This window comes from Salvelinus fontinalis, chromosome 30 (genome assembly GCF_029448725.1).
Source record: "Salvelinus fontinalis isolate EN_2023a chromosome 30, ASM2944872v1, whole genome shotgun sequence".
Lineage (NCBI taxonomy): Eukaryota > Metazoa > Chordata > Actinopteri > Salmoniformes > Salmonidae > Salvelinus > Salvelinus fontinalis.
In genome coordinates, this window is record NC_074694.1 from 6,590,578 (window position 1) to 6,615,962 (window position 25,385).

The 25,385-nt window shown below is 46.1% G+C and overlaps 1 protein-coding gene across 1 annotated transcript; it reads right to left on the reverse strand.

Moving 5' to 3' along the window:
• Positions 1–448: 448 nt before the first annotated feature.
• On the reverse strand, positions 449–7,466 carry LOC129828578 (leucine-rich repeat, immunoglobulin-like domain and transmembrane domain-containing protein 1). The gene is made up of 4 exons (XM_055889623.1): positions 7,065–7,466; positions 6,128–6,591; positions 4,580–4,885; positions 449–4,171 (listed from the first exon to the last, which is right to left on the reverse strand). The coding sequence occupies exons 1-4, from the start codon at positions 7,187–7,189 to the stop codon at positions 3,087–3,089; spliced, it is 1,980 nt and encodes a 659-aa protein (XP_055745598.1). The 5' UTR covers positions 7,190–7,466; the 3' UTR covers positions 449–3,086.
• Positions 7,467–25,385: the final 17,919 nt, after the last annotated feature.

Here is a 25,385-nt window from a genome sequence, read left to right on the forward strand (position 1 = left end):
CTAAACAAAACATAGGCTATCATGTGAAGCTATCCATGTTGCTGTGTACTAAGACTTAGCTTATGCTATTGCCCGAGCATACTGGTGCTATGCCATGCTGTGGCTTGGCACCTTAATGTTTACATCTGCCTGTTTTCACCTCTTGATAATTGACTATTGACACCAGATGGATATCACCCCATTAGGATGTTCTATATCTTTGAAAACAGAACCTATCCTCGGATTTGCTTGTAAAAAAATGGTTGTAAAAGTGTTCTGGGGAGGAATATGCTGTTATAGAGCAGGTAAGGATTTAAGAGGACACAAACATTTATAAAAATGATTTATTTATATACATACAGTACCAGTCAAAAGTTTGGACACACCTACTCACTCAAGGGTTTTTCTTTATTTTGTACTATTTTCTACATTGTAGAATAATAGTGAAGACATCACAACTATGAAATAGCACATATGGAATCATGTAGTAACCAAAAAAGTCTTAAACAAATCAAAAATATATTTTAGATTCTTCAAATTAGCCACCCTTTGCCTTGATGACAGCTTTGCACACTCTTGGCATTCTCTCAACCAGCTTCAAGAGGTAGTCACCTGGAATGCATTTCAATTAACACGTGTGCCTTGTTAAAATTTATTCCAGCATTTGAGCCAATCAGTTGTGTTGTGACAAGGTAGGGTTGGTATACAGAAGATAGCCCTCTTTGGTAAAAGACCAAGTCCATATTATTGCAAGAACAGCTCAAATAAGCAAAGAGAAACGACAGTCCATCATGACTTTAAGACATGAAGGTCAGTCAATCCGTAACATTTCAAGAACTTTGAATGTTTCTTCAAGTGCAGTTGCAAAATCCATCAAGCACCATGATGAAACTGGCACTCATGAGGACCGCCACAGGAAAGGAAGAACCAGAGTTACCTCTGCTGCAGAGGATACGTTCATTAGAGTTAACTGCATCTCAGATTGCAGCCCAAAGAAATGCTTCACTGAGTTCAAGTGACAGACACATCTCAACATCAAGTGTTCAGAGGAGTCTGCGTGAATCAGGCCTTCATGGTCAAATTGCTGCATAGAAAACACTACTAAAGGGCACCAATAAGAAGAAGAGACTTGCTTGGGCCAAGAAACACGAGCAATGAACATTAGACCGTTGGAAATCTGTCCTTTGGTCTGATGAGTACAAATTGGAGAATCTTGGTTCCAACGGCCGTGTCTTTGTGAGACGCAGAGTAGGTGAACGGATGATCTTCTCATGTGTGGTTCCCACCGTGAAGCATGGAGGAGGAGGTGTGATGTGTGGGGGTGCTTTGCTGGTGACACTGTCAGTGATTTATTCAGATTTCAAGGCACACTTTACCAGCATGGCTACCACAGCATTTAACAGCGATACGCCATCCCATCTGGTTTGCGCTTAGTGGGACAATCATTTGTTTTTCAACAGGACAATGACTCAACACACCTCCAGACTGTGTAAGGGCTATTTGACCAAGAAGGAGAGTGATGGAGTGCTGTATCAGATGACCTGGCCTCCACAATCACCCGACCTTAGCCGAAGTGAGATGGTTGGGGCTGAGTTGGACCACAGAGTGAAGAAAAAGCAGCCAACAAGTGCTCAGCATATGTGGAAACTCCTTCAAGACTGTTGGAAAAGCATTCCAGGTGAAGCTGGTTGAGAGAATACCAATAGTGTGCAAAGCTGTCATCAAGGCAAAGAGTGGCTACTTTGAAGAATCCTATTTTGATTTGTTTAACACTTTTTTGTTACTACATGATTCCATATGTGTTATTTCATAGTTTTGATGTCATTACCATTATTCTACAATGTAGAAAATAGTTTTAAAATAAAGAAAAACCCTTCAATGAGTAGGTGTGTCCAAACTTTTGACTGGTACTGTATATCAGATCAGATCATAGATACATATTACAAAATATATAGTATGTTAGGTTTGATTGGGCAGTAAAACCTGGCACATTAACTTTTATGGTAAATACACAGAGGTACAAAATATCACTACAGATATGAGTTGCTTCACCAATACTCTACATGTTGTCACGTTCCTGACCTGTTTTCTGTTGTTTTGTATGTGTGTGATGGTCAGGGCGTGAGTTTTGGGTGGGCAGTCTATGTTTTCTGTTTCTATGTTGGTTATGGGTTGCCTGGTATGGCTCTTAATTAGAGGCAGGTGTTTTGCGTTTTCCTCTAATTGAGAGTCATATTAAGGTAGGTTGTTCTCACTGTTTGTTTTGTGGGTGATTGTCTCTGTGTCTGTGTTTGTTGCACCACACGGTACTGTCTCGTCTCGTTCTTTCGGTCGTTCCTGTTCATGTGTTCTTCGTTTCATGTAAGTTCGTAGTTTAGGTCTGTCTAGTTCGTTTTGTTATTTTGTATATTTAGTCAAGTGTATTTCGTGTCTGTCTTCGTCTTACAATAAAGTATTATGTATTCATCACCCGCTGCGCCTTGGTCTACTAACTGTCCGAAAGACGACCGTTACACATGTACATTATTTTGTCAAATAAAAACTACCAGAATTGTGAGGTTAGATTCATTTCAGAATAACTGTCATTACTCTTCCTCCTTACAAATCTACGTTAAAAAGATGGGTTTCACGTATTCTGGTAGAACGTGCCATTTTGGGTTCCTTATTCCACCAAGAATATCTGGAAAACCTGGGAATTTTGCAAAAGTTACCATAACTGTGTAACCCTAGTGCCATTTCAGAGAAAGGCAACTGCTTACACTATGTACCCCCTTAAAAGTGCATGACAAATATAAAATGCTTTATTCCCACATTTTAAATTAAAAATGAGTTTCTGTTTTTTTACAGTTCACCAGGTCAAGGTTGGCCTGTATTTCTGCAAGGCTGTATAATCACAGTTATGTCAGCATTTATTTATCCTATTTATCTAGACTCACATATCTACCACACTTGTCCATGCAACTGTCCGTTGATTTCTGCCCAGTCTCTGAGTAGTTTCACTCATCTACAGTACATCACTTGCCAGAAGAGACCAACCAACCAACTTAAGTTCTGCTTGGAAAGGACAGACTTCTCTGCCCTGTACAAGTTGAGGCCTTCATTTGGTATCAACAAAAGTACTCATTAGGGGGTCCCTCATTCCTACAAGTAGCCTCAGAGTCCACACTGGACCTAGCAGAGAGCAGTCTGTTGGACTCGCCTGGCTGTTGCCTGGCAAGGTACTCCCCCTCCATCCCCTTAGGCTTCTGTCCCGGGGAGAGGGTCTCAAATGTTACGTATGAGTCTTGAATATCTTTGGATTTCCTCCCCAGTAGCTTTTTACAGCGCTTCTTGAGTGCCCCGCAGCAGACGATCAGTGTCAGGGGGACAGCGATCACGCAGGCCACGGTGATCACCACCACGTTAATGAGTTTCTGGGTGCCGCTTGCGCTGGCCGCCTCGTCCGTTGAAAAGATTACACACTGCTCTTTCTTAGGGATCAGGCCTTTGACGCAGACGCAGGCGATGTACTTTGTCCTTGGCACAAGGCCGTCGATGGTGATACGGTTCTTTCCCACGCCTACGTTAATCCTCCGCATGTCCCTCTCGCCGAACACGGCATACAGGACGCTGAACTCGGTGGTGTTCTTGGCCGTCGGGGACCGCCAGTTCAGGGAGACGGTGTGATCGGTGTCCCCGATCACCTTCACCGATCGTACCACCCGTTTCTCCGGCGGCGCCGGTGCCTGCAAAGAAGAGGCGTTGGCTGCCAGGTTGCTAAGAACCTCCTTCTCCACTTCGTTAATCGCCGGCTCCATGGCAGGAGGACCGGGCGCCTGTCCATCGGCCACACTGTCCAAAATACTGTAGCTCTCGATATCATACTTCCCTGTGAAACCACTCGGTCCTAGTGGCTCGATGATGGGCGTGGCTGCCGTGGTGGTTAGTGGAGGTACGTATCTGGCAACAAGTTTCTCCTGGTAGGCAGCTTTCCCAAATCCACCGGTTTTCCGTCCTCTTTGGTTTCTAGTCTTGGAGCTGCCACCTTGTTCCTCATTTTTAAAGGAGTCTGTAATAACCAGGGAGATGATGGCATCTGCAGTCCCCACGAAGTTGGTGGCTTTGCACATGTATTTCCCAGAGTCCCGGTAAGAGACGGCAGGCACACTCAGGATGGACCAAATTATTCCCTCCTTTGAAACTTCTTCCTGAACTGTAAAATGTATACAAACAAAAAAGTAGTTAGAAGGATTAGGGAAAAGAAAACCGTCCATCCATCTGTAATCTAGGCTATTTCAGCTTCTGACTTTACAACACCAAAAATAGATGTCCTAAGTACTGGCTACTTATTCAGGCAACAGGCATATGCCTAGCCTTCAGTCATGGCAGGTCTTAGCCTGATCCCAGATCTGTTTGTGCTGTCCTGCCAACTATGCCAAACAGTTTCCAAGACAGCGCAAACAGATCTGGGATCAGGCTAAGACCTGCCATGACTGGAAATAAGTCAAGTATCCTTCATTCCTTTTTAACGTATGTAGCCACTGCTTGTCCTTGGCTGTATATCTATGTGTTACACATTAAATAAATTCAATCAATCAATAAATCAATCAATGAATCTCACCAGTGCCGTTCATCTGTTTGCCGTCTGCCCGAGTCCAGGACAGCTCTGGTACTGGGACTCCGATGGTCCCACAGCGTAGCAGGACGTTGTTCCCCAGGGAGCTCCTGACCCGAGCCACAGCCGTGTGGACACGGGGCCCCTGGCACCTCTGGAGCTCCGTCTCGCTGAACTGCACCCCCGACAGGCTCTCCGGATCAGCACAGCGCAGCTTGGTGTCGATCAGAACCACAGAGGACGACGGAGACTTCTGGAACTGGACCAGGTCATAGAGGCGGCAGTCACAGAGCCATGGGTTGTCATGGAGACCTATAGTGATGAAGAAAATAAATAATTTCACCAGAATATAAACATTTTAGTCATTTAGCAGATGCTCTTATCCAGAGTGACTTAAAGTCAGTACATTCAGCTAAGGTAGGTAAAGAAACTACAATGGTAGCTAAAAGAAAATAAATAATCAACACCACTTTTATCAATAGATACCATTACTTTTAGCATTGCAATATAAAACATTACTTTTAGCATGGCAATAGATAACATTACTTTTAGCATTGCAATAGATAACATTACTTTTAGCATGGCAATAGATACCATTACTTTTAGCATGGCAATAGATAACATTACTTTTAGCATGGCAATAGATAACATTACTTTTAGCATGGCAATAGATAACATTACTTTTAGCATGGCAATAGATACCATTACTTTTAGCATGACAATAGATAACATTACTTTTAGCATGGCAATAGATACCATTACTTTTAGCATGGCAATAGATAGCATTACTTTTAGCATGGCAATAGATAACATTACTTTTAGCATGGCAATAGATAACATTACTTTTAGCATGGCAATAGATAACATTACTTTTAGCATGGCAATAGATAACATTACTTTTAGCATGGCAATAGATAACACCAGTTCTACCTTGGTAGTAGATAATACCAGTTCTACCTTGGTAGTAGATAATACCAGTTCTACCTTGGTAGTAGATAACACCAGTTCTACCTTGGTAGTAGATAACACCAGTTCTACCTTGGTAGTAGATAACACCAGTTCTACCTTGGTAGTAGATAACACCAGTTCTACCTTGGTAGTAGATAACACATTTTAGACAACTGTTCTTGCAACGTCTGAACTATAACCTTATGTTATGTGTGTATAAAGTCATTTTAGCGAGACGTAATAGTAAGTAGAAGTAATCATGCTAGTTTGAAGTGAGACTAGTGAATGTATTCTCATTAACGCTACAGTATGGCTACCTTTCCTTCAATTAGAGTAATCATTTTTACTACTCTCAAATGTCCGATGCATGTCTCCTCCAACGTTTCATTTAACGCTACGTAACACACCACAAGTACTCATGCAATGCATTTTGGGATTAAACCACCCTGGTTTGTAATGTTGTGGATGGCATCGTTTCTTTCTCACGTTTCCTGTGTATCAATTGCATGTAATTTAAGGCTTCTATTTCATCCTGGCTTGCAAACCAAATGGGATTCCCTAAAAGGTCAATACAGATTGTTTTTAATTTGCCGAGCAGATCCTTACCTAGAATATATTTGGAACTGTCCCCATCTTCTTGAGACGGCTTCACAGATAACCACATAGAGAGAACCTCAGGAGGAACCGTGGCTAGGCTGTTGCTAGATAAGTCCAGGTAGGTCAGGTTCTTGATATAAATGGTCGCCTCGGCCGGGATCGACGATATCTTATTATTATGCAGGTCCAGTAGCCTCAGGTCGGGCATATCAGTCAGAGATTCCCAGGGGAAAGAGGTGAGAGCGTTCCCTTCCAGTCTCAGCTCATCCAGACTTCTCAGGCCACGGAAGCTGTCTACATTCAAAGAGTTCAGAGAATTGAAAGACACTCGGAGAAATTCCAAACGGGTGAGGTAGTGAAAAGTTTCGCCGGAGATTTTTGTGATGGCAGTCTTCTCGATCCGCAGTTTGGAGGTGTCTGCAGGGAAGTTGGGTGGGACCAGAGTAATCTGTGGGTCATTGCAAAGTACGCTCCTAGATAGATGGAGAGAAAGGTAAACATTTTTATTGAAAGTCACTGTATAACCGATTGTAACATGTTAATTTAGATAACTCAACTTTATTACAAGTTTAACTGAATTTAACCATGGCCTTGTATGGGTTCATGACAGAGGGTAGACGTACAATTACTGCATAAATAAATCAGCCTACATATTGTTTTATTTTATCTGTTAAATCTTTAGTTTTCCCTTCTTTTTTGTTTTTTCCCTCGGTCTAAACGTTAGTAAAACATGGTTTAGGGCTATTCATTAGAACCAAAGAAAGAGGCTTAGAGCATTGCAAATTAATCCTTGGGTCTATATATATATATTTTTTAAAGAGAGTAGAAGAGAAACTGAGCTCATACTATCTGCATACTACGCACCACCACACAACAAAAATAATGTAGACTAGAAGTTGTTCACGTTCACAATTTTAATAGTTGTAATAATTTATCTGGCTTTTACCTTGCTTTGGATCCATCTGATAATTTGTGAAAGAAACAGTTACATTGAGACGGACAAGCGCTGCAAACAAACGGTCCGAAGCAAAATAATGCCAAACAGAAACCCAGACTAAAACCTCGAAACATTGTCTCTCCCAAACTATAATATACCAAAATATAGGGCTACTATCAACCTAAACTACAAGATCTTTTGAAAAAAAAAAATTATGTTTATTTCGTTCTTCCAAGCCAGCGATGCATCGTGTTGCTATCTCAGTGCCTCATACAGGTCTGAACGTCGTTCTGAAACCTGAGAGATTAAAAGGACAGTCATGGATTAGTGGAAAGGATTTATTTTCATTGACACGATTATTGCCCCCATGGCAAATGACAGACAGGCTGTGTCGTTTCGCTTTGTTTATATACAGAGTAAAACCCTTCCGTATAGTTTATTGGAGGGTTTATTATGGAGATTGGAGTGGACGGTTCATTGCCTGTTATAGTCGCGCTGTATGCTATGGATTCTATTGAATGTTAAATTAAGTGCAATGCAAAAGGAATCTGTTGCCCATTGATAATTGTTACCCCCAAAAATATAACCATGTAATAAATAGTATACATATGTTTAATTTACGGGATTTGCTTCAATACATTTATGAAATATTTTGAGAACCTCATTATTAGCACAAATTTACTCCCAAACCCCTAATTTTTATTTTTCACGTCAAACTCAGTCAGGTCAAAACGAAAACAGCCATCAGGGATTCTAAGGGATCAGAAAACATTTCGTTTTTCTTTTTAAATCGATAATTATTGTATTATTATATAGAGTATACGGTTGCATACCATAGATTTGACAGATAATGTCCGGAATCCCGCTGAGGATGGTGCCTCTTCCTGTTCGGGCGGCGCTCGGCGGTCGTCGTCACCGGCCTACTAGCTGCCATCGATTCTCTTCTTTTTGTTTCTGTTAGTTTTGGGCTGATTGGGTGCACCTGTTTTGAGTTTAGTTTGGTGGGTAGGCTATTTAAGGGCAGTAAGCCCGCTGGCTTTTGTGCGGGCTTGTTTATCTGTTATTTGGTGTTGGATTGTGATGTGGATTTTATTATTTTCTCTGGACAGTTTAGTCCGGTGTTTTTGGACTCGTCTTTTCATGCGCCCGTGTGTTTAGGGCATGATCGTTTTCCCTGTCAATTGGAAAATAAATCCACTTTCTTGTAACCCTGCTCTCTGCGCTTGACTCCTCCACCCAGTACTCCTAGCAGCTCTGACAGATAACCCATTATTATTTGCCTCGTGACACTTTATATCAAAATACTGACCCCTCCTCCTGATACTTTATATCAAACTACTGACCCCTCCTCCTGATACTTTATATCAAACTACTGACCCCTCCTCCTGATACTTTATATCAAACTACTGACCCCTCCTCCTGCTACTTTATATCAAACTACTGACCCCTCCTCCTGATACTTTATATCAAACTACTGACCCCTCCTCCTGATACTTTATATCAAACTACTGACCCCTCCTCCTGACACTTTATATCAAACTACTGACCCCTCCTGATACTTTATATCAAACTACTGACCCCTCCTCCTGATACTTTATATCAAACTACTGACCCCTCCTCCTGATACTTTATATCAAACTACTGACCCCTCCTGATACTTTATATCAAACTACTGACCCCTCCTCCTGATACTTTATATCAAACTACTGACCCCTCCTCCTGATACTTTATATCAAACTACTGACCCCTCCTCCTGATACTTTATATCAAACTACTGACCCCTCCTCCTGATACTTTATATCAAACTACTGACCCCTCCTCCTGATACTTTATATCAAACTACTGACCCCTCCTCCTGATACTTTATATCAAACTACTGACCCCTCCTCCTGATACTTTATATCAAACTACTGACCCCTCCTGACACTTTATATCAAACTACTGACCCCTCCTCCTGACACTTTATATCAGACTACTGACCCCTCCTGACACTTTATATCAAACTACTGACCCCTCCTGATACTTTATATCAAACTACTGACCCCTCCTCCTGATACTTTATATCAAACTACTGACCCCTCCTCCTGACACTTTATATCAAACTACTGACCCCTCCTCCTGATACTTTATATCAAACTACTGACCCCTCCTCCTGACACTTTATATCAAACTACTGACCCCTCCTCCTGATACTTTATATCAAACTACTGACCCCTCCTCCTGACACTTTATATCAAACTACTGCAAACTACTGACCCCTCCTCCTGATACTTTATATCAAACTACTGACCCCTCCTCCTGACACTTTATATCAAACTACTGACCCCTCCTCCTGATACTTTATATCAAACTACTGACCCCTCCTCCTGATACTTTATATCAAACTACTGACCCCTCCTCCTGATACTTTATATCAAACTACTGACCCCTCCTCCTGATACTTTATATCAAACTACTGACCCCTCCTCCTGACACTTTATATCAAACTACTGACCCCTCCTCCTGATACTTTATATCAAACTACTGACCCCTCCTCCTGATACTTTATATCAAACTACTGACCCCTCCTCCTGACACTTTATATCAAACTACTGACCCCTCCTCCTGATACTTTATATCAAACTACTGACACTTTATATCAAACTACTGACCCCTCCTCCTGACACTTTATATCAAACTACTGACCCCTCCTGATACTTTATATCAAACTACTGACCCCTCCTCCTGACACTTTATATCAAACTACTGACACTTTATATCAAACTACTGACCCCTCCTGATACTTTATATCAAACTACAGACCCCTCCTCCTGACACTTTATATCAAACTACTGACCCCTCCTGATACTTTATATCAAACTACTTACCCCTCCTCCTGACACTTTATATCAAACTACTGACACTTTATATCAAACTACTGACCCCTCCTCCTGATACTTTATATCAAACTACTGACCCCTCTTCCTGATACTTTATATCAAACTACTGACCCCTCCTCCTGATACTTTATATCAAACTACTGACCCCTCCTCCTGATACTTTATATCAAACTACTGACCCCTCCTCCTGATACTTTATATCAAACTACTGACCCCTCCTCCTGATACTTTATATCAAACTACTGACCCCTCCTGATACTTTATATCAAACTACTGACCCCTCCTCCTGATACTTTATATCAAACTACTGACCCCTCCTCCTGATACTTTATATCAAACTACTGACCCCTCCTCCTGATACTTTATATCAAACTACTGACCCCTCCTCCTGACACTTTATATCAAACTACTGACCCCTCCTGATACTTTATATCAAACTACTGACCCCTCCTCCTGACACTTTATATCAAACTACTGACCCCTCCTCCTGATACTTTATATCAAACTACTGACCCCTCCTCCTGACACTTTATATCAAACTACTGACCCCTCCTCCTGATACTTTATATCAAACTACTGACACTTTATATCAAACTACTGACCCCTCCTCCTGATACTTTATATCAAACTACTGACCCCTCCTCCTGATACTTTATATCAAACTACTGACCCCTCCTCCTGATACTTTATATCAAACTACTGACCCCTCCTGATACTTTATATCAAACTACTGACCCCTCCTCCTGATACTTTATATCAAACTACTGACCCCTCCTCCTGATACTTTATATCAAACTACTGACCCCTCCTCCTGATAGTTTATATCAAACTACTGACCCCTCCTCCTGATAGTTTATATCAAACTACTGACCCCTCCTCCTGATAGTTTATATCAAACTACTGACCCCTCCTCCTGACACTTTATATCAAACTACTGACCCCTCCTCCTGATACTTTATATCAAACTACTGACCCCTCCTCCTGACACTTTATATCAAACTACTGACCCCTCCTCCTGATACTTTATATCAAACTACTGACCCCTCCTCCTGACACTTTATATCAAACTACTGACCCCTCCTCCTGATACTTTATATCAAACTACTGACCCCTCATCCTGATACTTTATATCAAACTACTGACCCCTCCTCCTGACACTTTATATCAAACTACTGACCCCTCCTCCTGATACTTTATATCAAACTACTGACCCCTCCTCCTGATACTTTATATCAAACTACTGACCCCTCCTCCTGATACTTTATATCAAACTACTGACCCCTCCTCCTGACACTTTATATATCAAACTACTGACCCCTCCTCCTGACACTTTATATCAAACTACTGACCCCTCCTCCTGATACTTTATATCAAACTACTGACCCCTCCTCCTGATACTTTATATCAAACTACTGACCCCTCCTCCTGACACTTTATATCAAACTACTGACCCCTCCTGATACTTTATATCAAACTACTGACCCCTCCTCCTGACACTTTATATCAAACTACTGACCCCTCCTCCTGATACTTTATATCAAACTACTGACCCCTCCTCCTGATACTTTATATCAAACTACTGACCCCTCCTCCTGACACTTTATATCAAACTACTGACCCCTCCTCCTGATACTTTATATCAAACTACTGACCCCTCCTCCTGATACTTTATATCAAACTACTGACCCCTCCTCCTGATACTTTATATCAAACTACTGACCCCTCCTCCTGATACTTTATATCAAACTACTGACCCCTCCTGATACTTTATATCAAACTACTGACCCCTCCTCCTGATACTTTATATCAAACTACTGACCCCTCCTCCTGATAGTTTATATCAAACTACTGACCCCTCCTCCTGATACTTTATATCAAACTACTGACCCCTCCTGATACTTTATATCTGTGAGTGTGGTTTCAGTGTGAGTACACTGTCTGTCCCCTGTACACTGTCTGTCCCCTGTCTCTATCCCAAAAGGCACCCTATTCCCTATGTAGTGCACTACTTTTGATCCGGGCCCATAGGACAGTAGTGCACTATTTAGGGAATAAGGTTCCTTTTGGGACTGGCCCATAAACAACCAGATGCTTTAACGATTTTAAGCAATTTGTGACGATGAGGCAGATCCCAGCCACCATACATCTACGTGTCTTTAATCCAGTCATCTAGCTATGTCCCTTATCATCTCAAATCAAATGTAATTGTATTAGTCACATGTGCCGAATATAACTGTGAAAGGCTTACTTACAAACCCTTAGGCAACAATACAGTTGTTTAGTAGCCTCTTGGACCTAGATATGGCGCTCCGGTACCGCTTGCCGTGCGTGAGCAGAGAGAACAGTCTATGACCAGGGTGGCTGGAGTCTTTGACAATTGTTATCCACTTTCATTCTGGAGGGTTTTTCTATAAAATAACCTGTGTGTGCGTGCGTGCGTGTGTGTGTGCGTAGCCTAAGTTCTATGAATCAACATTTGTAAAACAGGACTTTCCTGCTTTAATAATAAACTACAAATGAAGGAATGAGTTGAGTTTTTACATTTATATGATGAAATGTTTGTGTGTAATTCAGTGTCTGAAGTCTGAACTAAGGAAGCTGGAGTGACATCAACAGTGCAGCCTTTGTTATACTGCTGCATCATCAGATTATGACGGTAGGTGAAACTAATTGTGTCCTAACACATAGGCAACCCAGGCCCACTACACTAGCAGTAGAATTTAGACAAAGCCATATTGCAACCCTTTGGGTGCTGTTTCTCATGCCATAGAAGGCAGGGTCCTTGATTACAATGTAATATTACTACTTCAGATTACCTGGGATTCACACGGTTTCCTATTAACTGTTTGTAACGCACTACCGGTCCTGGTCAAGGTTAGTGCACTACTGGTCCTGGTCAAGGTTAGTGCACAACTGGTCCTGGTCCTGGTCAAGGTTATTGCACTACTGGTCCTGGTCAAGGTTATTGCACTACTGGTCCTGGTCAAGGTTAGTGCACTACTGGTCCTGGTCAAGGTTAGTGCACTACTGGTCCTGGTCAAGGTTAGTGCAAAACTGGTCCTGGTCCTGGTCAAGGTTATTGCACTACTGGTCCTGGTCCTGGTTAGTGCACTACTGGTCCTGGTCAAGGTTAGTGCACTACTGGCCCTGGTCAAGGTTAGTGCACTACTGGCCCTGGTCAAGGTTAGTGCACTACTGGCCCTGGTCCTGGTTAGTGCACTACTGGTCCTGGTCAAGGTTAGTGCACTACTGGTCCTGGTCCTGGTCCTGGTTAGTGCACTACTGGTTCTGGTCAAGGTTAGTGCACTACTGGTCCTGGTCATGGTTAGTGCACTACTGGTCCTGGTCAAGGTTATTGCACTACTGGTCCTGGTCAAGGTTAGTGCACTACTGGCCCTGGTCAAGGTTAGTGCACTACTGGTCCTGGTTAAGGTTATTGCACTACTGGTCCTGGTCAAGGTTAGTGCACTACTGGTCCTGGTCAAGGTTAGTGCACTACTGGTCCTGGTCCTGGTCCTGGTTAGTGCACTACTGGTCCTGGTCAAGGTTAGTGCACTACTGGTCCTGGTCAAGGTTAGTGCACTACTGGTCCTGGTCCTGGTCAAGGTTAGTGCACTACTGGTCCTGGTCAAGGTTAGTGCACTACTGGTCCTGGTCAAGGTTAGTGCACTACTGGTACTGGTCCTGGTCCTGGTTAGTGCACTACTGGTCCTGGTCAAGGTTAGTGCACTACTGGTACTGGTACTGGTCCTGGTTGGTGCACTACTGGTCCTGGTTAGTGCACTACTGGTCCTGGTTAGTGCACTACTGGTCCTGGTCAAGGTTAGTGCACTACTGGTCCTGGTCAAGGTTAGTGCTCTACTGGTCCTGGTTCTGGTCAAGGTTAGTGCACTACTGGTTCTGGTCAAGGTTAGTGCACTACTGGTCCTGGTAAAGGTTAGTGCACTACTGGTCCTGGTCAAGGTTAGTGCTCTACTGGTCCTGGTTCTGGTCAAGGTTAGTGCAATACTGGTTCTGGTCAAGGTTAGTGCACTACTGGTCCTGGTCAAGGTTAGTGCACTACTGGTTCTGGTCAAGGTTAGTGCACTACTGGTCCTGGTCCTGGTTAGTGCACTACTGGTCCTGGTCAAGGTTAGTGCTCTACTGGTCCTGGTCCTGGTCAAGGTTAGTGCTCTACTGGTTCTGGTCAAGGTTAGTGCACTACTGGTCCTGGTCAAGGTTAGTGCACTACTGGTCCTGGTCATGGTTAGTACACTACTGGTTCTGGTCCTGGTCAAGGTTAGTGCACTACTGGTCCTGGTCAAGGTTAGTGCACTACTGGTCCTGGTCAAGGTTAGTGCACTACTGGTCCTGGTCAAGGTTAGTGCACTACTGGTCCTGGTCAAGGTTAGTGCACTACTGGTCCTGGTCAAGGTTAGTGCACTACTGGTCCTGGTCAAGGTTAGTGCTCTACTGGTCCTGGTCCTGGTCAAGGTTAGTGCACTACTGGTCCTGGTCAAGGTTAGTGCACTACTGGTCCTGGTCAAGATTAGTGCACTACTGGTCCTGGTCAAGGTTAGTGCACTACTGGTCCTGGTCAAGGTTAGTGAACTACTGGTTCTGGTCAAGGTTAGTGCTCTACTGGTCCTGGTCCTGGTCCTCGTCAAGGTTAGTGCACTACTGGTCCTGGTCAAGGTTAGTGCACAACTGGTCCTGGTCCTGGTCAAGGTTAGTGCTCTACTGGTCCTGGTCAAGGTTAGTGAACTACTGGTTCTGGTCAAGGTTAGTGCACTACTGGTCCTGGTCAAGGTTAGTGCTCTACTGGTCCTGGTCAAGGTTAGTGCTCTACTGGTCCTGGTCAAGGTTAGTGAACTACTGGTTCTGGTCAAGGTTAGTGCACTACTGGTCCTGGTCAAGGTTAGTGCACTACTGGTTCTGGTCAAGGTTAGTGCTCTACTGGTTCTGGTCCTGGTCAAGGTTAGTGCACTACTGGTTCTGGTCAAGGTTAGTGCACTACTGTTCCTGGTCAAGGTTAGTGCACTACTGGTCCTGGTCTTGGTCAAGGTTAGTGCTCTACTGGTCCTGGTCTTGGTCAAGGTTAGTGCTCTACTGGTCCTGGTCTTGGTCAAGGTTAGTGCTCTACTGGTCCTGGTTCTGGTCAAGGTTATTGCACTACTGGTCCTGGTCAAGGTTAGTGCTCTACTGGTTCTGGTCAAGGTTAGTGCACTACTGGTCCTGGTCAAGGTTAGTGCACTACTGGTCCTGGTCATGGTTAGTGCACTACTGGTCCTGGTCAAGGTTAGTGCACTACTGGTCCTGGTCAAGGTTAGTGCACTACTGGTCCTGGTCAAGGTTAGTGCACTACTGGTCCTGGTCAAGGTTAGTGCACTACTGGTCCTGGTCAAGGTTAGTGCACTACTGGTCCTGGTCAAGGTTAGTGCACTACTGGTCCTGGTCAAGGTTAGTGCACTACTGGTCCTGGTCAAGGTTAGTGCACTACTGGTCCTGGTCATGGTTAGTGCACTACTGGTCCTGGTCAAGGTTAGTGCACTACTGGTCCTGGTCAAGGTTAGTGCACTACTGGTCCTGGTCAAGGTTAGTGCACTACTGGTCCTGGTCAAGGTTAGTGCACTACTGGTCCTGGTCAAGGTTAGTGCACTACTGGTCCTGGTCAAGGTTAGTGCACTACTGGTCCTGGTCCTGGTCAAGGTTAGTGCACTACTGGTCCTGGTCAAGGTTAGTGCACTACTGGTCCTGGTCAAGGTTAGTGCACTACTGGTACTGGTCCTGGTCCTGGTTAGTGCACTACTGGTCCTGGTCAAGGTTAGTGCACTACTGGTACTGGTACTGGTCCTGGTTGGTGCACTACTGGTCCTGGTTAGTGCACTACTGGTCCTGGTTAGTGCACTACTGGTCCTGGTCCTGGTTAGTGCACTACTGGTCCTGGTCAAGGTTAGTGCTCTACTGGTCCTGGTTCTGGTCAAGGTTAGTGCAGTACTGGTTCTGGTCAAGGTTAGTGCACTACTGGTCCTGGTAAAGGTTAGTGCACTACTGGTCCTGGTCAAGGTTAGTGCTCTACTGGTCCTGGTTCTGGTCAAGGTTAGTGCACTACTGGTTCTGGTCAAGGTTAGTGCACTACTGGTCCTGGTCAAGGTTAGTGCACTACTGGTTCTGGTCAAGGTTAGTGCACTACTGGTCCTGGTCCTGGTTAGTGCACTACTGGTCCTGGTCAAGGTTAGTGCTCTACTGGTCCTGGTCCTGGTCAAGGTTAGTGCTCTACTGGTTCTGGTCAAGGTTAGTGCACTACTGGTCCTGGTCAAGGTTAGTGCACTACTGGTCCTGGTCATGGTTAGTACACTACTGGTTCTGGTCCTGGTCAAGGTTAGTGCACTACTGGTCCTGGTCAAGGTTAGTGCACTACTGGTCCTGGTCAAGGTTAGTGCACTACTGGTCCTGGTCAAGGTTAGTGCACTACTGGTCCTGGTCAAGGTTAGTGCACTACTGGTCCTGGTCAAGGTTAGTGCACTACTGGTCCTGGTCAAGGTTAGTGCACTACTGGCCCTGGTCCTGGTCAAGGTTAGTGCACTACTGGTCCTGGTTCTGGTTAGTGCACTACTGGTCCAGGTTAGTGCACTACTGGTCCTGGTCAAGGTTAGTGCACTACTGGTCCTGGTCAAGGTTAGTGCACTACTGGTCCTGGTCCTGGTCAAGGTTAGTGCACTACTGGTCCTGGTCAAGGTTAGTGCACTACTGGTCCTGGTCCTGGTTAGTGCACTACTGGTCCTGGTCAAGGTTAGTGCACTACTGGTACTGGTACTGGTCCTGGTTGGTGCACTACTGGTCCTGGTTAGTGCACTACTGGTCCTGGTTAGTGCACTACTGGTCCTGGTCCTGGTTAGTGCACTACTGGTCCTGGTCAAGGTTAGTGCTCTACTGGTCCTGGTTCTGGTCAAGGTTAGTGCACTACTGGTTCTGGTCAAGGTTAGTGCACTACTGGTCCTGGTAAAGGTTAGTGCACTACTGGTCCTGGTCAAGGTTAGTGCACTACTGGTCCTGGTTCTGGTCAAGGTTAGTGCACTACTGGTTCTGGTCAAGGTTAGTGCACTACTGGTCCTGGTCAAGGTTAGTGCACTACTGGTTCTGGTCAAGGTTAGTGCACTACTGGTCCTGGTCCTGGTTAGTGCACTACTGGTCCTGGTCAAGGTTAGTGCTCTACTGGTCCTGGTCCTGGTCAAGGTTAGTGCTCTACTGGTTCTGGTCAAGGTTAGTGCACTACTGGTCCTGGTCAAGGTTAGTGCACTACTGGTCCTGGTCATGGTTAGTACACTACTGGTTCTGGTCCTGGTCAAGGTTAGTGCACTACTGGTCCTGGTCAAGGTTAGTGCACTACTGGTCCTGGTCAAGGTTAGTGCACTACTGGTCCTGGTCAAGGTTAGTGCACTACTGGTCCTGGTCAAGGTTAGTGCACTACTGGTCCTGGTCAAGGTTAGTGCACTACTGGTCCTGGTCAAGGTTAGTGCTCTACTGGTCCTGGTCCTGGTCAAGGTTAGTGCACTACTGGTCCTGGTCAAGGTTAGTGCACTACTGGTCCTGGTCAAGATTAGTGCACTACTGGTCCTGGTCAAGGTTAGTGCACTACTGGTCCTGGTCAAGGTTAGTGAACTACTGGTTCTGGTCAAAGTTAGTGCTCTACTGGTCCTGGTCCTGGTCCTCGTCAAGGTTAGTGCACTACTGGTCCTGGTCAAGGATAGTGCACTACTGGTCCTGGTCCTGGTCAAGGTTAGTGCTCTACTGGTCCTGGTCAAGGTTAGTGAACTACTGGTTCTGGTCAAGGTTAGTGCACTACTGGTCCTGGTCAAGGTTAGTGCTCTACTGGTCCTGGTCAAGGTTAGTGCTCTACTGGTCCTGGTCAAGGTTAGTGAACTACTGGTTCTGGTCAAGGTTATTGCACTACTGGTCCTGGTCAAGGTTAGTGCTCTACTGGTTCTGGTCAAGGTTAGTGCACTACTGGTCCTGGTCAAGGTTAGTGCACTACTGGTCCTGGTCATGGTTAGTGCACTACTGGTCCTGGTCAAGGTTAGTGCACTACTGGTCCTGGTCAAGGTTAGTGCACTACTGGTCCTGGTCAAGGTTAGTGCACTACTGGTCCTGGTCAAGGTTAGTGCACTACTGGTCCTGGTCAAGGTTAGTGCACTACTGGTCCTGGTCAAGGTTAGTGCACTACTGGTCCTGGTCAAGGTTAGTGCACTACTGGTCCTGGTCAAGGTTAGTGCACTACTGGTCCTGGTCATGGTTAGTGCACTACTGGTCCTGGTCAAGGTTAGTGCACTACTGGTCCTGGTCAAGGTTAGTGCACTACTGGTCCTGGTCAAGGTTAGTGCACTACTGGCCCTGGTCCTGGTCAAGGTTAGTGCACTACTGGTCCTGGTTCTGGTTAGTGCACTACTGGTCCAGGTTAGTGCACTACTGGTCCTGGTCAAGGTTAGTGCACTACTGGTCCTGGTCAAGGTTAGTGCACTACTGGTCCTGGTCCTGGTCAAGGTTAGTGCACTACTGGTCCTGGTCAAGGTTAGTGCACTACTGGTCCTGGTCAAGGTTAGTGCACTACTGGTACTGGTCCTGGTCCTGGTTAGTGCACTACTGGTCCTGGTCAAGGTTAGTGCACTACTGGTACTGGTACTGGTCCTGGTTGGTGCACTACTGGTCCTGGTTAGTGCACTACTGGTCCTGGTTAGTGCACTACTGGTCCTGGTCCTGGTTAGTGCACTACTGGTCCTGGTCAAGGTTAGTGCTCTACTGGTCCTGGTTCTGGTCAAGGTTAGTGCACTACTGGTTCTGGTCAAGGTTAGTGCACTACTGGTCCTGGTAAAGGTTAGTGCACTACTGGTCCTGGTCAAGGTTAGTGCTCTACTGGTCCTGGTTCTGGTCAAGGTTAGTGCACTACTGGTTCTGGTCAAGGTTAGTGCACTACTGGTCCTGGTCAAGGTTAGTGCACTACTGGTTCTGGTCAAGGTTAGTGCACTACTGGTCCTGGTCCTGGTTAGTGCACTACTGGTCCTGGTCAAGGTTAGTGCTCTACTGGTCCTGGTCCTGGTCAAGGTTAGTGCTCTACTGGTTCTGGTCAAGGTTAGTGCACTACTGGTCCTGGTCAAGGTTAGTGCACTACTGGTCCTGGTCATGGTTAGTACACTACTGGTTCTGGTCCTGGTCAAGGTTAGTGCACTACTGGTCCTGGTCAAGGTTAGTGCACTACTGGTCCTGGTCAAGGTTAGTGCACTACTGGTCCTGGTCAAGGTTAGTGCACTACTGGTCCTGGTCAAGGTTAGTGCACTACTGGTCCTGGTCAAGGTTAGTGCACTACTGGTCCTGGTCAAGGTTAGTGCTCTACTGGTCCTGGTCCTGGTCAAGGTTAGTGCACTACTGGTCCTGGTCAAGGTTAGTGCACTACTGGTCCTGGTCAAGATTAGTGCACTACTGGTCCTGGTCAAGGTTAGTGCACTACTGGTCCTGGTCAAGGTTAGTGAACTACTGGTTCTGGTCAAGGTTAGTGCTCTACTGGTCCTGGTCCTGGTCCTCGTCAAGGTTAGTGCACTACTGGTCCTGGTCAAGGTTAGTGCACTACTGGTCCTGGTCCTGGTCAAGGTTAGTGCTCTACTGGTCCTGGTCAAGGTTAGTGAACTACTGGTTCTGGTCAAGGTTAGTGCACTACTGGTCCTGGTCAAGGTTAGTGCTCTACTGGTCCTGGTCAAGGTTAGTGCTCTACTGGTCCTGGTCAAGGTTAGTGAACTACTGGTTCTGGTCAAGGTTAGTGCACTACTGGTCCTGGTCAAGGTTAGTGCACTACTGGTTCTGGTCAAGGTTAGTGCTCTACTGGTTCTGGTCCTGGTCAAGGTTAGTGCACTACTGGTTCTGGTCAAGGGAGTGCACTACTGTTCCTGGTCAAGGTTAGTGCACTACTGGTCCTGGTCTTGGTCAAGGTTAGTGCTCTACTGGTCCTGGTCTTGGTCAAGGTTAGTGCTCTACTGGTCCTGGTCTTGGTCAAGGTTAGTGCTCTACTGGTCCTGGTTCTGGTCAAGGTTATTGCACTACTGGTCCTGGTCAAGGTTAGTGCTCTACTGGTTCTGGTCAAGGTTAGTGCACTACTGGTCCTGGTCAAGGTTAGTGCACTACTGGTCCTGGTCATGGTTAGTGCACTACTGGTCCTGGTCAAGGTTAGTGCACTACTGGTCCTGGTCAAGGTTAGTGCACTACTGGTCCTGGTCAAGGTTAGTGCACTACTGGTCCTGGTCAAGGTTAGTGCACTACTGGTCCTGGTCAAGGTTAGTGCACTACTGGTCCTGGTCAAGGTTAGTGCACTACTGGTCCTGGTCAAGGTTAGTGCACTACTGGTCCTGGTCCTGGTCAAGGTTAGTGCACTACTGGTCCTGGTTCTGGTTAGTGCACTACTGGTCCAGGTTAGTGCACTACTGGTCCTGGTCAAGGTTAGTGCACTACTGGTCCTGGTCAAGGTTAGTGCACTACTGGTCCTGGTCCTGGTCAAGGTTAGTGCACTACTGGTCCTGGTCAAGGTTAGTGCACTACTGGTCCTGGTCAAGGTTAGTGCACTACTGGTACTGGTCCTGGTCCTGGTTAGTGCACTACTGGTCCTGGTCAAGGTTAGTGCACTACTGGTACTGGTACTGGTCCTGGTTGGTGCACTACTGGTCCTGGTTAGTGCACTACTGGTCCTGGTTAGTGCACTACTGGTCCTGGTCCTGGTTAGTGCACTACTGGTCCTGGTCAAGGTTAGTGCTCTACTGGTCCTGGTTCTGGTCAAGGTTAGTGCACTACTGGTTCTGGTCAAGGTTAGTGCACTACTGGTCCTGGTAAAGGTTAGTGCACTACTGGTCCTGGTCAAGGTTAGTGCTCTACTGGTCCTGGTTCTGGTCAAGGTTAGTGCACTACTGGTTCTGGTCAAGGTTAGTGCACTACTGGTCCTGGTCAAGGTTAGTGCACTACTGGTTCTGGTCAAGGTTAGTGCACTACTGGTCCTGGTCCTGGTTAGTGCACTACTGGTCCTGGTCAAGGTTAGTGCTCTACTGGTCCTGGTCCTGGTCAAGGTTAGTGCTCTACTGGTTCTGGTCAAGGTTAGTGCACTACTGGTCCTGGTCAAGGTTAGTGCACTACTGGTCCTGGTCATGGTTAGTACACTACTGGTTCTGGTCCTGGTCAAGGTTAGTGCACTACTGGTCCTGGTCAAGGTTAGTGCACTACTGGTCCTGGTCAAGGTTAGTGCACTACTGGTCCTGGTCAAGGTTAGTGCACTACTGGTCCTGGTCAAGGTTAGTGCACTACTGGTCCTGGTCAAGGTTAGTGCACTACTGGTCCTGGTCAAGGTTAGTGCACTACTGGCCCTGGTCCTGGTCAAGGTTAGTGCACTACTGGTCCTGGTTCTGGTTAGTGCACTACTGGTCCAGGTTAGTGCACTACTGGTCCTGGTCAAGGTTAGTGCACTACTGGTCCTGGTCAAGGTTAGTGCACTACTGGTCCTGGTCCTGGTCAAGGTTAGTGCACTACTGGTCCTGGTCAAGGTTAGTGCACTACTGGTCCTGGTCAAGGTTAGTGCACTACTGGTACTGGTCCTGGTCCTGGTTAGTGCACTACTGGTCCTGGTCAAGGTTAGTGCACTACTGGTACTGGTACTGGTCCTGGTTGGTGCACTACTGGTCCTGGTTAGTGTACTACTGGTCCTGGTTAGTGCACTACTGGTCCTGGTTAGTGCACTACTGGTCCTGGTCAAGGTTAGTGCTCTACTGGTCCTGGTTCTGGTCAAGGTTAGTGCACTACTGGTTCTGGTCAAGGTTAGTGCACTACTGGTCCTGGTAAAGGTTAGTGCACTACTGGTCCTGGTCAAGGTTAGTGCACTACTGGTCCTGGTTCTGGTCAAGGTTAGTGCACTACTGGTTCTGGTCAAGGTTAGTGCACTACTGGTCCTGGTCAAGGTTAGTGCACTACTGGTTCTGGTCAAGGTTAGTGCACTACTGGTCCTGGTCCTGGTTAGTGCACTACTGGTCCTGGTCAAGGTTAGTGCTCTACTGGTCCTGGTCCTGGTCAAGGTTAGTGCTCTACTGGTTCTGGTCAAGGTTAGTGCACTACTGGTCCTGGTCAAGGTTAGTGCACTACTGGTCCTGGTCATGGTTAGTACACTACTGGTTCTGGTCCTGGTCAAGGTTAGTGCACTACTGGTCCTGGTCAAGGTTAGTGCACTACTGGTCCTGGTCAAGGTTAGTGCACTACTGGTCCTGGTCAAGGTTAGTGCACTACTGGTCCTGGTCAAGGTTAGTGCACTACTGGTCCTGGTCAAGGTTAGTGCACTACTGGTCCTGGTCAAGGTTAGTGCTCTACTGGTCCTGGTCCTGGTCAAGGTTAGTGCACTACTGGTCCTGGTCAAGGTTAGTGCACTACTGGTCCTGGTCAAGATTAGTGCACTACTGGTCCTGGTCAAGGTTAGTGCACTACTGGTCCTGGTCAAGGTTAGTGAACTACTGGTTCTGGTCAAGGTTAGTGCTCTACTGGTCCTGGTCCTGGTCCTCGTCAAGGTTAGTGCACTACTGGTCCTGGTCAAGGATAGTGCACTACTGGTCCTGGTCCTGGTCAAGGTTAGTGCTCTACTGGTCCTGGTCAAGGTTAGTGAACTACTGGTTCTGGTCAAGGTTAGTGCACTACTGGTCCTGGTCAAGGTTAGTGCTCTACTGGTCCTGGTCAAGGTTAGTGCTCTACTGGTCCTGGTCAAGGTTAGTGAACTACTGGTTCTGGTCAAGGTTATTGCACTACTGGTCCTGGTCAAGGTTAGTGCTCTACTGGTTCTGGTCAAGGTTAGTGCACTACTGGTCCTGGTCAAGGTTAGTGCACTACTGGTCCTGGTCATGGTTAGTGCACTACTGGTCCTGGTCAAGGTTAGTGCACTACTGGTCCTGGTCAAGGTTAGTGCACTACTGGTCCTGGTCAAGGTTAGTGCACTACTGGTCCTGGTCAAGGTTAGTGCACTACTGGTCCTGGTCAAGGTTAGTGCACTACTGGTCCTGGTCAAGGTTAGTGCACTACTGGTCCTGGTCAAGGTTAGTGCACTACTGGTCCTGGTCAAGGTTAGTGCACTACTGGTCCTGGTCATGGTTAGTGCACTACTGGTCCTGGTCAAGGTTAGTGCACTACTGGTCCTGGTCAAGGTTAGTGCACTACTGGTCCTGGTCAAGGTTAGTGCACTACTGGCCCTGGTCCTGGTCAAGGTTAGTGCACTACTGGTCCTGGTTCTGGTTAGTGCACTACTGGTCCTGGTTAGTGCACTACTGGTCCTGGTCAAGGTTAGTGCACTACTGGTCCTGGTCAAGGTTAGTGCACTACTGGTCCTGGTCCTGGTCAAGGTTAGTGCACTACTGGTCCTGGTCAAGGTTAGTGCACTACTGGCCCTGGTCCTGGTTAGTGCACTACTTGTCCTGGTTAGTGCACTACTGGTCCTGGTCAAGGTTAGTGCACTACTGGTCCTGGTCAAGGTTAGTGCACTACTGGTCCTGGTCCTGGTTATTGCACTACTGGTCCTGGTCCTGGTCAAGGTTAGTGCACTACTGGTCCTGGTCCTGGTCAAGGTTAGTGCACTACTGGTCCTGGTCAAGGTTAGTGCACTACTGGTCCTGGTCAAGGTTAGTGCACTACTGGTCCTGGTCAAGGTTAGTGCACTACTGGTCCTGGTCCTGGTCAAGGTTAGTGCACTACTGGTCCTGGTCCTGGTTAGTGCACTACTGGTCCTGGTCCTGGTCAAGGTTAGTGCACTACTGGCCCTGGTCAAGGTTAGTGCACTAAACAGGGAGCAAGCTCTATTGTTAATGTCTTGACATTACAGTCATTTAGAAGATGCTTTTTTAACTGATGTGAAATGGCTAGCTAGTTAGCGATGGTGCACGGGTGACATCACTCGCTCTGAGATCTGAAGTATATGTTCCCCTTGCTCTGCAAGTGCCGTGGCTTTTGTGGCGCGATGGGTAACGATGCTTCGAGGGTGACTGTTGTCTATGTGTGCAGAGGGTCCCTGGTTCGAGCCCAGGTAGGGGCGAGGAGAGGGACGGAAGCTATACTGTTACACTCTTATCCAGAGAAACTTACAGGAGTGGTTAGGGTTACGTGCCTTGCTCAAGGGCACATCGACAGATGTTTCACGTAGGGGATTCGAACCGGCAACCTTTCAGTTCCTGGCCCAATGCTCTTGACCGCTGGGCTACCTGCCGTCCCCGACTGTTGTTATGTTATGAAAATACAATTTTTTGTGTTGTTGTTTTAGGAACTTTAGTCTGGTCTCAATTTATTGTTAAGATCTAGAGTAGTAGAATACACAAGGTGTGAGTTTGAAATCTGGTTGTGCATCATCAGTTTTTCTCTGGTTTTGTCAGTCACTGACAGTCTCTCAATTAGCCTTGTTAGCTAACCATTTTTTAGATTGGCAAGTTAGTCTAGCCAGTTATCTAAACTTGTAGTAATCGTGGCTGAATACCGACATGGCACGCAGGGCACGTGCCCAGGGGCCCTGATCTCCAGAGGGCCTGCATTGATATCATTAACATGGCATAAGTCATGGCAGAATGTGTAGAATTGTAGAAAATGTCCTTTAAAACTGCAAAAATTAAACTTTATGTATCATGGCTAAATGAGTATAGAATTGCAATAATTTTTTAAATAAAATTGTAAAAATAAATCTCTGCACAATGGCAAAATGTATAGAACAGCAGAAAACCTGCTTTAAAACTGCAACGTTTGGGATCTATGGATTAAGAATGAACCTGAACTAATGGTGTTGACTGTGATTTATCATGGGCTGTAGCCCCCTGTATGACGTTGTGTAGTGTCGACTGTGTTTTATCATGGGCTGTAGCCCCCTGTATGACGTTGTGTAGTGTCGACTGTGATTTATCATGGGCTGTAGCCCCCTGTATGACGTTGTGTAGTGTCGACTGTGTTTTATCATGGGCTGGAGCCCCCTGTATGACGTTGTGTAGTGTCGACTGTGATTTATCATGGGCTGGAGAGCCCCCTGTATGACATTGTGTAGTGTCGACTGATTTATCATGGGTTGGAGAGCTCCCTGTATGACGTTGTGTAGTGTCGACTGTGTTTTATCATGGGTTGGAAAGCTCCCTGTATGACGTTGTGTAGTGTCGACTGTGTTTTATCATGGGCTGTAGCCCCCTGTATGACGTTGTGTAGTGTCGACTGTGTTTTATCATGGGCTGTAGCCCTCTGTATGACATTGTGTAGTGTCGACTGTGATTTATCAAGGGCTGTAGCCCCCTGTATGACGTTGTGTAGTGTCGACTGTGATTTATCATGGGCTAGAGCTCCCTGTATGACGTTGTGTAGTGTCGACTGTGTTTGTTGTGTCTGTTCAGATTTGTGGTGTTTAATTTTTTTGTGTTGTGTGAAAAAATGTATAAAATGTTAGGTGACT